We start from the raw sequence: 14,502 nt of genomic DNA, 5'->3' as shown, positions 1-14,502 counted from the left end.
ATTTTTATATATTATATCTCAATTATATTTTTCATATATAGGTTTTGTTCATATTTCGGCCTAAAATTATAAAATCAGACCTAAAAAGAGTAAAGGTCCACCTAATCAAGGTGGCCTCCTCCACTACTACCCAACCTCATAGAGATCGGGCGCCACAAAGACAGTTCAACCATACTTATCCGAATCAGTAACTACTCTCCCAAGATATATCCCACTTATCTAGAAGGAAGATCTCAACAAACTCCCTAGAAAAAGGGAACAATTACCCACCAATAAAGGTGAAATTACTCTAAAAAGTGATTATCTACTCTACTATAAATACATTGACACTCTCAGGTATACTCAAAACCCAATCTCCTAAAAACCTGCCTAAAGTCTTTTCTAACTTAAACATTGGAGTCTCTTGTAAGTACTACCCCCACCTCCTCACGAGAATTCGGACGACGGCACTTTGACACCAGCATAAGTCGGACACTGCCTCAGAAGGAGTCTGGACCTCACGTTCATGCCCAAATACAACCCAGTTTCAGGTAACCCTCAAAATATTGGTACCATTGTCGGAGACCTGGAAGTCTACACCTACATATGACGGACAGTCAATTTGAAGACGGCCATACAGCATCCGAGTCGAAACCAGAGCCTCACAACGACGACCTAACACTTACATTGCCTCCACCACAGGAAAGAACAACTGCACCCCACCCCATGGGGAAGGAACGTCAGCAAACCCCCATCCGCGACAGATTAACTCAGAAGTCCACCCACCCGAGGACGAAGGACCTCCACATACATCCGACGGAAATATTAGGGTTGGTATATGGACATCACAGCCGATTGGAGCAGGTCGAGCAGGAGGTTGAACAACAACGAGAAGCAGAAAGAGAACTATAAAAAGAAGTACGACGATGAAGAGAGCTAGAGGAAAAGCTTTCTAAGTTAGAAGCCGATCTCCGAAATCGAAGCACTCGAACAAATCGAGAAGAAAGTTCTTTTGGAAGAAAAGATCCATTCGTCTAAGAGATCATGCGGGCTAGGGTTCCTAGGAACTTCAAAACTCCTGACATGGATCTCTATGACGGAACGATTGACCTAAGATACCACTTAAGCAACTTTAAAAGTTGAATGTACCTAGCCGACGTGTCCGATGCGACTCGCTGCAAGGCCTTCCCGACAACACTAATCAATACTGTAATGAAGTGGTTCGACAACTTGCCTCCCAGGTCGGTGACTTGCTTCGACGACCTGACAAGGAAGTTTTTCACCCGATTTTCAATTCAGAAAGATAAAGTCAAACATGCTCCTAGTCTCTTGGGCGTCAAACAAGAAGCTGAGGAAACGCTCCGAGATTACATGGAAAGATTCAATCAACAAGGTGTGCTTAGAGATACAAAACTTGCCTCCTGAAGTAGTGATAATGGAGTTGGTCAATGGCCTTAGAGAAAGGCCGTTTTCCCAATCTATATCCAAGCAACACCCGACTTTCTTGTACGAAGTATAAGAGCGGGCAGAGAAATATATCAACATGGAAAAAAATTTCTGACTTAGAGAACCTGCCCCAAGGCCGAACCCGTCCTACCAAGTTTGGGACAAGGAGATGGAGGCTAAGAAAAAGGAGGAGTACAATTCGGAAAAACCTCGAAGATACCACAATTACACCCCACTCCGAGTTTCTCTAGTCGATGTTTACAGGGAGATTTGTCATACTGAAAAGCTTCCACCTCCTCGCCCCATTAAGCACAAAAAGGCTGGAAGTCAGACAGAATATTTTGAGTACCACAAGCTATATAGGTATTCTACTAATGACTGTTATGGATTAAAGAATGTCATAGAAAAAATGGACAGAGAAGGTCGGCTAGAAAGGTACCTAGCTGATAGGTCGGACGACAAAAGAAAAAGAAAAAAAGATGGTGATGATAGAGGACAGCAAGAGCGACCTCCACAAACTCCTGAGAGGCACATACACATGATAAATAGAGGATTTGCAGGAGGGGGAGTCACTAAGTCCTCACGAAAAAGACATCTCAAAGAAGTGTATCAAGTCAGGGAAGATAGTAGAACTCTTGACTTGCCAACAATCTCATTCACCAAAGAATACACACAAGGGGTGACACCTGGTCATGACGAACTTGTAGTAATCATAATGATTCTTGCTAATGCAAACCTCCACAGAACGTTGGTGGATCAGGAGAGTTCAGCCGACATACTATTTAAGCCCGCTTTCGATAAGCTCATGTTAGAAGAGAAAAATATAAAGGCTTATCCCGATAACCTTTTCGGGTTAGGAGATATGCCGATCCGACCTTTGGGATTTATCTCATTATATACCACTCTTGGTAAAGGCACGAAGTCAAGAACTTTAAACATCGACTACATCGTGGTCGACGTCATGTCTGCTTACAACACCTTGTTAGGTCAGACCACCTTAAACCAGCTAGTTACTATTGTCTCCACACCTCACCTATGTATGAAATTCCCAATAACAGAAGGAATTGTCACGATAAAAGGAGACTAGAAATTAGCAAGAAAGTGCTACAATGAAAGTCTCAACTTAAGAGGCAGCACACATAGTAAAGACAATACCAGTGAGCTCAGAGGTATCCAAGTTTGGGAAGAGCTACGTCCCCAACCTGAAGGAAAAATAAAAAAGGTACAAATCGGAGATCAGGCAGAAAAGACAACAAGCATAGGAGCCAACCTAGAAGAAAGTCTGAAAGTACAACTCGTTGATCTCTTACAAAGGAATTTTGACCTGTTTGCCTGGAAAACTTCCGACATGCCTGGGATAGATCCCGACCTCATGTCTCACAAGCTCGCTGTCTATCCAGGATCCCAACCCGTTCAGCAAAAACTCCATAAGCTTAGTCCTAAAAGAAGGCGGGTCATGGAGGAATAGGTACAAGCTTTACTAGAAGCTGGGTTTATAAGGGAGGCAAAGTATCCTTTGTGGTTGGCTAATGTGGTTCTTGTCAAAAAGCAAAATAGAAAATAGAGAATGTGTGTGGATTACACTAACCTCAATAAAGCTTGTCCCAAGGATCCATACCCTCTCCTCAGCATTAACGCCCTGGTCGACTCAGCTTCAGGGTATAGATACTTATCTTTCATGGACGCATACTCGTGATACAATCAAATTCCGATGTATAGACCGGATTAAGAAAATACCACTTTCATTATCCCAAAAGCTAATTATTGTTATGTAGTAATTCCTTTTGGATTGAAGAACGTTGAAGCTACATACCAATGATTGATGAATAAGGTGTTTTCCTCTCACCTTGGAAAACTCATGGAGGAATATGTGGACGATATGCTCGTCAAAATCAGGGACGACCTTGCTCTTTTGTCCGACTTTTCTGAGCTATTTTCCACAATAAGGAAGTACGAGATGAGATTGAATCCTTCAAAGTACACTTTCGCAGTAGAGGCTGGAAAGTTATTAGGCTTCATGCTTACTCAAAGGGGAATTGAAGCTAATCCAGACAAATGCACAGCCATATTAGAAATGAAAAATCTGACTTGTCTAGGAAGTCCAACAATTCAATGGGAGGTTGGCAGTGTTGTCTAGGTTCCTAGCAGGATCAGCTCTGAAGTCTCTACCATTGTTCTCAATTCTCAAAAAAGGAAACCAATTTGAATGTACTCAGGAATATGAACTAGCATTCCAAAAATTTAAAACATTCCTAAGCAAATCCCTAATCCTAACCCGACCTGTCCTAAGGGAGGAGCTCGTTCTCTACTTAGCAGTAGCAAGTCTGGCTATAGCCTTAGCATCGGTCCGGAAAGATGACCATGGACAACAACCTATCTACTTTGTGAGCAAAGTTTTACAGGGGGAAGAACTAAACTATCAAAATATAGAAAAGTTCGCTTACACCCTTATCATCACATCCATAAGGCTTCGACCTTATTTTAAGGCTCACACCATAAAAGTTCGTACTAATCAGCCCATGAAGCATGTACTACAGAAAATGGACACTACAGGAAGAATGCTACAATGGGCAGTAGAACTGTTCGAGTTTGGCCTAAGGTATGAAACTCGGATAATAATTAAATCTCAATATTTGGCTGAATTCGTAGTAGAATACACTAAAGCACAAGGAAATCCATCAACTTGGAATTTCTATGTAGATGGATCGTCCAACAAAGCTAGAAGTAGAGCAGGAGTTATTCTGAAAAATGAAGAAAGAACTCGGATTGAACTATCATTAAAGTTCGAGATTCCTACTTCCAATAATCAAGCAGAATATGAAGCTCTGCTTGCTGGCTAAAGAGGTCGGAGCAAAAATATTGATAGTATTTAGTGACTCTCAAGTAATAACTTCTCAAGTTAACGACACTTATCAAACTAAGGACCCCAACATGAAGAAGTTCCTAGAAGAAGCACGAGTACAGTTAGCACAGTTCTCGAAGAGGGACGTTTGACACATAGCACGGGAATCAAACGTTCAAGCTAATACCCTCTCTAAATTAGCTAGCACAAAGGCAGGGGGTAATAATAGAAGTTTGATCCAAGAAACTCTCCACACACCATCAGTAGTGAAGGAAGATGACAAGTCGAACATACTAGCCATATCCAACCAAAGCTTAGGATGGATGAATCCCATAGTCGAATACCTTAAATTCGATATCATCCTAAAAGATGAAAAGGAAGCAAGGAAAACTACACCCTAGTTCACAATGTTCTCTATAAAAGAAGGATATCCATACCTCTATTGAAGTGCGTCCCAAACTCCAAGACATTGAGGTCTTAGAAGTTCACAATAGCATATGTGAAAATCACTTAGGAGCACAATCACTAGCCAAGAAAGAGATCCGAACTGGCTTCTTTTGGCCGACCTTGCAAAGGGAAGCAGCCGAATTTGTTAAAAAGTGTCCACCTTGTCAAAAGTATGCTAACTTTCATGTAGCACCTCCAGAGATACTTATCAGTGTCACCTCACCTTGGCCATTTGCAAAATGAGGACTTGACCTTCTCGGTCTATTTGCATAAGCTCCAGGACAAGTAAAGTACCTCATAGTAGGTATTGATTATTTTATTGACTATTTTAATGATCAGTATTTGGTTGGTTTAATTTACATGTTACCGAATGCTACTGAATCTTATACACAAGTTCCTTAAGAATCACAAATAAAACACAATTTTTGCATATAACAGGTTCAGAAGTACAATTTTTGCATTACGACAAATTCAGAAACAGCACATATAACTTGAATCATAATGCATCACTTTAACAAGTTATACAAGCTCATCAATACTAATATTCTCACACCAATGTACAAACCAATTATCAATCTCCTTAGGTTAATAATTTTTAAATTCATCCTAGCAATCAATTTCAATATCACTTTTGCATTGGAGTTATCTCTATCCCTCTCTTTATTGATATTTGCATTGTCTTTCCATGGTTGTGGCCGGTATAATAAGTTCCCATAAAGAATGACCTTCTCCTTACATTCATCATTAAGTTCATCAACCTAAATAAAATAGTCACATCTCATTTTTTATTTCTACTGCACACAAGATTAGAGGAGGGAAGAACGAATGAGCATCAACCAAGATTTCTATTAACAGTGGAGGCACAACGGTTAGTATACACACACTTTATAATACATGCACAGTAAGAACCATTTATCTAAGTTTTCCACCGTTCGTGATTTTAACAGCACAACATCCATGCCATGGTAGCATTTGCCACCATTAAAAGGGTGTTTCTTCTTGTTTCTCTTCATCACACCTCTAACAGAAGACTCATTGATATCACGAAAGCGATTCTCCCGGCTTGGTAGTCTCGATTTATCCTCAAACCGAGACTGAGCTTCACCTCTCATCCCTTGATTTTGCAAGCCACTACAATTGGGGTAAGAGATAATGTTCCCTTAGAAATTAAGGCACCCAATACTCTTTGGAATTTTTTTTCTTTTTTAATTTTGTAAATTAGCTAATTTTCACCTAAGCCTCACAAAAGAGTCCACTTTGTCACACTACATAGCCACGTAGGCAATAAACTTAACTGAAATGGAGCCTCACTTACGGCGTGTCACTTTTGTCCATCGTTAACAATCTTTCATGTGTACATCGAGTATTTCGAATGATTGAGGTATGCATTTGTCCACCTAAAAATCTTTCGCATATTCTTTTGTCTATTTACTAAAAAATTAAATAGGCATTAAGATTGTGTTTGGAAGAGAAACTGAAACTGAGATAGAGACTGAGAGACAGAAACTAAATTAAGTCTTTGTATTGTATTTAGTATAAAGTGTATAGAACTAAGTTATGTCTCATTATCCTATTTGATTTAAGATTAATATAAGAACTGAAATAAGTTAAATTACTAAAATGCCCTTAACTGATTTTAAAAAGATAAAGTGAAATACAAAACTTAACCATTCGGCAATCCCCTTTTCTCATTTTCTCCATTCTACTCAATAAAATTCATTAGACTGACCATTGCAATAAGCATCAAAGAAGTATGAAATAGAGATTCATTAGCAACATCCAACAGATGATCTTAATCTTTAAATCACATCTGAAAATTCCTCTTCTAAAGTAAGAATAAAAAGGTACAAATAATTACAATAAAAAAGGTAAAATAATAAAATCAGATTTGGCATATTTTAGATGAGTGCATATAGTTGTTCCCAAGCCTCCATTGAATTTAAGCACCACAAGCTTGTCCAATAGACTCTTCACCTCGAAAAAGCCTACATCAATTTCAGTTCAAGCAGCAAACATATTGACTAATTACATCATATTTAGATCAATCAATCAATTGTATGAATCCCAAATCAATACTACTGGAAGCTAAATCCAAATTCAAATAATCATAGAAATAATAGAATGCAAGTGAAACCAATAAAATCAAAATAAACAGTGAAGACAATAGAAGAGAACCCATATGAATTAATAGGAGTAGAAATAGAAAGAGAAAAGACCAATCGTGCATTTTACACCTAACTGAAGGGACTAAATTGTATTAAAATGCGAAAGTCAGGGACTATATTAGGTTCATTACTGTAAACTCAGGGTCTGTTCTGTGGCATAATAAAAGTGTTTACATCAGTTTTTGTTTCTGAAACATAGTGGAACAATGTCCTGCAGGGTTTAATTCAAGCTGTCCAGGAGGTGATGCCAAGAGTTCACCACCGTTTTTGCATTTGGCACCTCTGGAGGAACTTCAACAAACAATGGAAGGACCTTGAGTTGAGGGAACTGCTTTGGGAATGTGCCAGATCTACAACATTCCAGGATTTCATCGATAATCTGAACAAGATTAAGAGGATGAACGAGGAGGCTTGTGCATATCTCAACAAATGGCCTAGAGAGTCATGGACAAAGTCCCAGTTTAGTCATAGGCCAAAACTGGACAACATTTGCAACAACACCTGTGAGGTTTTCAACGTAAGAATCAAAGAGGCCAGAAGCAAACCCATCATCACATTACTTGAGGAGGTGAGAATGTTTGTGATGAGAACTATTGCGAAAAATAAGGTAAAACTGGCAAATCATGTTGGCATACTCCCCCCTGTAATTCAAAGTCGCCTAGATAAAATCAGAAAAGAATCAAAGAACTGGATGCCTATCTGGACCGGTGATGAAGACTATGAGAAATTTGAGGTTCATGGCCATCCAACAAACATGGTAGTGGATCTTGGAAAAAGACTATGCACTTGCCAATTCTGGATGCTGACCGGTAAGCTTTATCAAACTCTTTAACTTAATCATTAACATTTGTGTACTTTGAAAAGTGTGATTGTCTTACTATGCATTTGTGTTACTAACTGTAGATATTCCATGTGTTCATGCCTGTGCTGCCCTTGCAAGGGTAAACAAGAGGCCGGAAGACTTTTGTCACCAACTGTGTACTATGGAGGCATACAACAAGACTTATGCCCATCACATTAATCCTCTTCCTGGCCAATCATTGTGGGAGAAATCCTTGTACACTCAACCACAGGCCCCTATCATTAGGAGGAGGCCTGGAGCTTTGACAAAGAAAAAGAGAAAAGATGCTGATGAGGGCAACAATGGTAATAAGAAAGCCAAACCAAGTGGAGGTTTGAAAAGGCATTTGAAGCCATTCACATGTAGGTATTGTGGGGTAAAAAGGCATACTAAGAGAGGGTGCTCAAAGAAGAGACTGGATGAAGTAGCTGCTGCTGTTGCAGCTGCAAAAGCTGCTGCAGATAAAGCCAAATCAAATGTTGCTGCTTCTGTTTCTGAGGCTGGCCCTCCCCCTCAAACTGATGCTACACCAACTGATAAACCTCCTGCTGTGGAGATTGACATATCACAACCAAACTACGAAGGATCACAGGTAATACACTTCTCCACGTTACAACATAACACAAGTATAATTTTTTTGTTATCTGGGCTCATGTGTTGAACTGTTTATCTGTTGTAGGACATAGCAGAACCTGCTGCACCTGCACCATCAAGGTCACAGAAGTTGCCCACCAAAAGGAGGAGCTCACCACCACCTCAATCCATTGGTGTGCATCTAATGCAAGGAGCCAGTATGGCTACATCTTCCAGATTGCACAACTTTATGAAGTTTGTTCCAACTCCCGGTTTCAAAGCACCAAGGAAAAAGAAAAATTCATGACTTTGACATCAGGATGTTTAGGACAGTACTCTGTTGTTTTGTTAAAGGCAGTTAGTAGATAGTTGCTTTGTTTAGGACAATTGTCATAACTTTTGTATTGCCAGCCTTGATAACTATGTTGTGGCACTTCTTTTGTTCCTTTAATGTTTGCAACTCAAACAGGTTAATGTTTGCTACTCAAATATGTTTATCTTTGATACTTTTGTAATTATGCATTATGCATTATGCTATTATGATGTCAGATGATCTATAATTATTTCTCTTTATGATAACCAGTCAATCAAAAACAAGGCATATATCTCAAGATAAAAAACAACCTCTTACTTTCATTCATCCATGAACACATTACATGCAACATTGTCAGAACTTCAAAGTCATAATCAATACAGCAACTACAGTGAAAAACACCACTATGCCTAAGAATTGTATCATAGATTTTGGGTCCTCACTTCAGCTTCCAATTTTCCAATCTTCCAGGCTAAATTCACTCTCACTTGCTCATTGTCAACTGCAGTTGCATCCACTCTTCCTTCATGTTCCTCTTCTTCTTCTACATCATCAGTCCAGAGAAAAAATCTACACCATATTTTGCCCCTAGTCTGAATATGAGATATCATAAGAAGGAAAGAACAGAAAACAACAAATCAATTTTTCTTACCAAAAACTCACATTGTAATTTGGACAACCGAAGAAGGGCTTATCTGGGTTGGTAGTTGTTCCGGACCAACGAAGCACCGGCCGGCAGCCGCACCCACACCGCTCTGGTACCCGTGATGGTCTGGTCCGACTCCGCGTTCTCGTCTTCGATCGTGTAGAGCTTTCTTGACCCTGGCTCGCACACCCAATCATGGTTTTCGTTTCAGTTCAACAAGTAGGAACAACGAAGACAATGAAGAACGTTGCTGGGCAGAGAGAAGAAGATGAAGAGGGGTGACGATGCCATGCTAGAAATTGGGATTAAAACTAGGTATAGGGACCACATTGGGTCAAACAGTTTCAATTGCCACCTCAGCTTGCCTTTATCTACGCCAGCGTGGCTTCTCAGTGCTAGGTCACTGCCGGCGGCAGTTAATTTGCCCGGAGATGTGGCTAGGGACGACCTTGGTGCAATTTTAACAAAGTCAGGGACATAAATGGTGCAATTGGTAAGTCAGGGACTAAATTGGTGCAAACCGTGAATCTCAGGGACCACTTTGGGGTTTAACTCGATAATTATGCTATGTAACAATATTTAATAAATCTGTATTAAACAACTAATTAACCCACATGCGTTATTGTGTCCCTTGTATTTATGCCGCCTTTTCTTCGTAGAAATGGTAAGAAAATATTTGCGTTTTTTAATTATTGAAGTTGTTTTGTTTTTCTTTATGTTTTTAATTTAGGAAAAGATTAAAAATAAATTTTTTTGCTGATAGGTCTGATAGGTCTAATAGACTATTTTGTGAGTCTGGGTCTGACTTTTTTTTTTTATCGTTAAGTTATAACTTTGACCCAAACGGAGAGAAGAGTTCTAAGAGTAACTTATAGTTGATTATTTAGACTCCTTTGGCAATGCCATCAAGGCTATATAGTCACTCAAAAGTTCTCCCGATATGAACTAAAAAAGAGTATTACAATAAACACTAAAAACAAATCAAAGGCATCAAAATACAATGTCCATCTAAATCATGTTTTCTCCATGCTAATATCCACTATAAAATCACCTTATCCCTTGAGCTTTATGCAGCAGTGAATCTAAGAATTGAAGACCAGCACATAGCAAGTATTCCTCTCCTTAATGGAATTTAAATATGACTTGCACACCAATACAACAGAAGCTACTGTAATCTAGTATCTTTATTCACTAAATCCACTACAATCACATATCAGTTATCACTAGTGATTATTACACCATGTAATTCTTATAGTTTTATTACCTTTTACAATGCTCCTCCATCTATTAATGTGGTCAAACTCCTTTGCTGCTGCATGTTGAAATTTCAGCATTCCAAGACCTTTTATCAAATTTACCAGTTTGTTTCTTTCAAAGTTGAGGTTCCAACGCTTTGAATAATTATTTTCTGCCCATTGTATCAAAATTTGGCTCTTTGTGATAATGACCACCTTTTCAATTGTTGATATTGCTTCTTCAAGCATAAATTGAATGACTATTTCTACTCCTTCGACCTCTGCAGCCATGCTATTACCTGCATTAAAAAATTCACACAAGTACACCAGAAGAAGATCATTTGTATTTTTAAGGTATCCTCTGACTGCTGTCATTTGTTTTTCTTGAATAAACTTCACACACGACCACCATTGTTTTTTCTATCTATATACCCATGCACCAGCCTTTTCTCAACAGCCCCTACTGAACCCTCCGTCCTGCTAGAACAACCCTCATTTTTTATTTTATCCCATTCAGAACAATGGCTTATAATTTCATCCCAAACCTCTTCTCTCTTGACTTCTTTCTTCTCAAAAATCTTTTTATTTCTCACCTTTTATATGGACCAAATAAATGCAAATCACATATTGATCCATTTCTTTCTTGAACATTTAATCACCTTTTGATTGCACCACATACAAAGAAAGCATTCAGGCCTTTCGGTCTAACCTATTTTATGCCACCTATTTGCATTGCTTTTGATCACATCACATCAACATAATTGCAGCGGATAAAAAGATGGTTTTCATCCTCCATAACTTGCCCACACAAGACACAGCAAGCTTCATTATTCAATGTTGCTAACATTCTCTTCGTGTTTAATCTTTCAAGGATTGCACTCCAAACTATGATTTCTACTTTTAGAGGTATCACTCCCCTCCACACATTGTCAAAGATGTGTTTTGATTCTGCCACTCCCAAATTTTCTCCTGCGCCACATTAGTGAGTACATAACTTGATTGAAAAGCTTCCATCCTCCAAAAATGACCAAACCACTTCGTCTTGTATACCTGAAATTAAGAAAACATTTAATTCCAGCATCAAGATAAACTATCCCAAAAATCACAGTTTGCTATTTTCAGCTTTACTTGATGTGATTGCATATAATCTAGGAAATTTGTCTTTGAGGCACAATTTTTCCACCCATCTATCCTCCCAAAATCTCGTTTTACATCCATTCCCCACACACTTTCAAATTCCTTTCCACGCAATTTCCTTCAGCTAGTTGCACCTTTTAATGCCTTTTACAATGTCACTCTAAGGCCCATTCGATCTAGGATCTCCATTTTCCATAATTGATTTTGTCATATTACTACCATTATATGATGCCACGATATGCTTCTAAAGAGGCTTATCTTCTGCTGAAAATCTCCACCACCATTTGAAGAGAAGTGCTACGTTTTTTATAGTGATGTCCCCTACCCCTAACCCTTCGTGCTCCTTAGATTTATGNNAGGCTTAGATAATATAAAGGAAGATTATTTATCACTGCATTTATCATGACTAGTCTTCCAACTTTTGATAATAACCCCACCTTCCATTTTGCAAGCTTTTTTTAAATTTTTCTATGATCGGCTTTCATGTAGACACTCTCTTTGAATTTGCCCCCAACAGTATACCCAGATATCACATCAGAAGTCTACCAATTGGGCATCTCATTTTCTCTACCAACATTGTTTCTACCATTTTTGAGACATTTATTGGAATCAAAACAGATTTCTTGTAATTAATAGCCAAACCTAACATTAGCCCAAAGCAAGTTAATATTCTCCTATAATTTCTCATAACCTTTTTCTCAAGCGGGAAAAAGATAACTGTATCATATGTAAACTGTAGGTGAAAAAAGTGAATTTTGTCTCTACCCACCTCCAGACCCAAAATTAAGCCTTTTTTTATTGCCAAGCCTAACATTTTGTTCAATGTTTCTGCTACTAGGATGAAGAGGAATAGTGAAATCGGGTCACCTTGTCAAAGGCCACGCATCATATGGAACGGCTCGATTGGACTGCCATTTATTAAAATTGACATAATAGATCTCTTTAGAAGGCCTTGGATCCATCCTCTCCAAATATTCTCAAATCCCATACAATCTAGCAGATGATCTACAAAACTCCATCTAATTGTATTTAAGCTTTTTGGAAGTCCAACTTCAGTATGATTCCTGACATCTTTCTCTTCTTCAACCATGCCACTGTTTCACATGCAATGAGTGCACCATTGAGTATTTGCCTACCAGAATAAATGTTGTTTATACTTCACCTACTAATTTCTCCAATATCCTCTTCATTCTATCCACCAGAACCTTGGAAATAACTTTTTACATGCTTCCAATCATGCTTATTGGTCTGAACTCCCCCATTTCAGTCGAAACATCCACTTAGATGCCAAGGTTACCCAAGTCATGTTGGGGTTTGATGGTATATGTCCCGTTCTGAAGAAATTCATGACGGATTCACTGAAGTCACTTCCAATGATATTCCAAGTTCTTTTAATAAATAGTAAATTAAAACTATCTGTACCCGGCGCCTTCGTAGAATAATAACTCCACGCTGCTTCCTTAATTTCTTCCATTCTCGGTAATTTTTCCAAATCAGTTGCTTGCTCCTCTGTGATTCTGTTCAGAATTCCCTCTCTGATCTTTATATTCGGCAACTCATGTTGGTAGTATAATTTCTTGAAGAATTTACGGGCCTCCTATTTTATTCTTCTCAAATTTCTGACTGCTCTTTCCCCCACTCTCAATTCAGCAATGTGCTAACTCCTATTTCTGATTGTTGCTACCGTGTAAAAATATTTTGTATTCTTATCCACTTCTTTTATGTACTTATCCCTCGACAGTTGTTTTCACAGCTCTCCCTTTCTCTTGCACCACAATTCCAACTGACCTATTAAAGCTTTTCTTTTACTCAAATTTATATCCACTTTTACTTCTTCCTCCAAATTGTCATCCACTTTTATATTTTTCTCCTCAAATATTTTTATCCAACCGTCTTATTCCCTTTGCAATGTTATTTTTCTTATTTCTGATTGTTGCTACTGTATGGAAATATCTTGAGTTATTATCCACCTCTTTTATATATTTATCTCTTGATATTTGTTTCCACAACTCTCCTTTCCTCTTGCACCATAATTCTAGTTGGCCCATTAAAACTTTTCTTCTACTCAAATTTATGTCCACTTCCACCTCTTCTTCCAAATTTCTATCTACTTTTGCAATTTCCTTCTCAAATTTACTTATCTTCCCGTCTATGCTCCCAAATACTTCTATATTCCACTTCAAGATACTTTTCTTGAGAACCTGTTTTATCTTCAACTGGGATGTTTCCCAATTTATTCCATTTATTTTCAATCATTGGGATGAATTTTGGGTGAGAGAACCACACTAGTGACCAAAATGGTCTTGGGCCCTGGTGTGGGATTTAGAATTTCCACAGCTTAACCGGCAAGTGCACCGGATCATCTATGTAATATCTCAGGTGAGTGAGGGTTGATTCCACGAGGATTGTCAGACTGAGCAACAATGGTTATTCAGTTGGTTTAGTTAGGCAAACAAAAAAATGTTGTTGATGGTTGAAAACGCAGAAAACAATAATCAAAAGCATAAAGAAAGCAAGTAATGGCTTTGGTGTGAAAACAGTAAGAGAAAACAGTCAAGGCTTCGGAAATGTTTACTTTTCCGAACTAAAAGTTCTTACCAACTATTTTAACAATGCATGAATCATTCCATGGAAAACTGTAATTAACTAAACCCTAATCTTTTAGTGATTTAGTTTTCTCTAATCTTCATTAACCACCACTCCTATCGTCACTTAATTCCAATTAAAGGGTTAAGTACAAAACTAGTTTATGGCCACAAAAACCCTAATTACCCAAAGCTAACAGGATTATATGTCACATATCGCAATTAGTTAATATAATTAGCAATTTAGGAGGAATTTATTTTCAAGTTGTTGTTCAAGCGAGATAACTCTCCCG

General features: G+C 38.4%; 2 protein-coding genes across 3 annotated transcripts; both read left to right on the top strand.

Moving 5' to 3' along the window:
- On the top strand, positions 1,595-2,512 carry LOC107641225. Its single transcript, XM_016344724.1, has one exon. It carries the CDS (start codon positions 1,595-1,597, stop codon positions 2,510-2,512), a length of 918 nt encoding a protein of 305 aa, XP_016200210.1.
- LOC107642106 lies at positions 5,211-8,791 on the top strand. 2 transcript variants are annotated; one of them, XM_016345424.2, is made up of 5 exons: positions 5,211-5,582; positions 5,662-5,856; positions 7,097-7,688; positions 7,783-8,312; positions 8,400-8,791. In XM_016345424.2, the coding sequence occupies exons 3-5, from the start codon at positions 7,124-7,126 to the stop codon at positions 8,598-8,600; spliced, it is 1,296 nt and encodes a 431-aa protein (XP_016200910.1). In that variant the 5' UTR covers positions 5,211-5,582; positions 5,662-5,856; positions 7,097-7,123; the 3' UTR covers positions 8,601-8,791. The 2 variants fall into 2 exon arrangements, with proteins under 2 accessions (XP_016200910.1, XP_016200909.1); XM_016345423.2 differs by having other exon boundaries at positions 5,211-5,856.

This window comes from Arachis ipaensis, chromosome B05 (genome assembly GCF_000816755.2).
Source record: "Arachis ipaensis cultivar K30076 chromosome B05, Araip1.1, whole genome shotgun sequence".
NCBI classification, from domain to species: domain Eukaryota; kingdom Viridiplantae; phylum Streptophyta; class Magnoliopsida; order Fabales; family Fabaceae; genus Arachis; species Arachis ipaensis.
The sequence above is the reverse complement of the archived record's forward strand: the minus strand, read 5'-3'. Positions and strand labels throughout refer to the sequence as shown.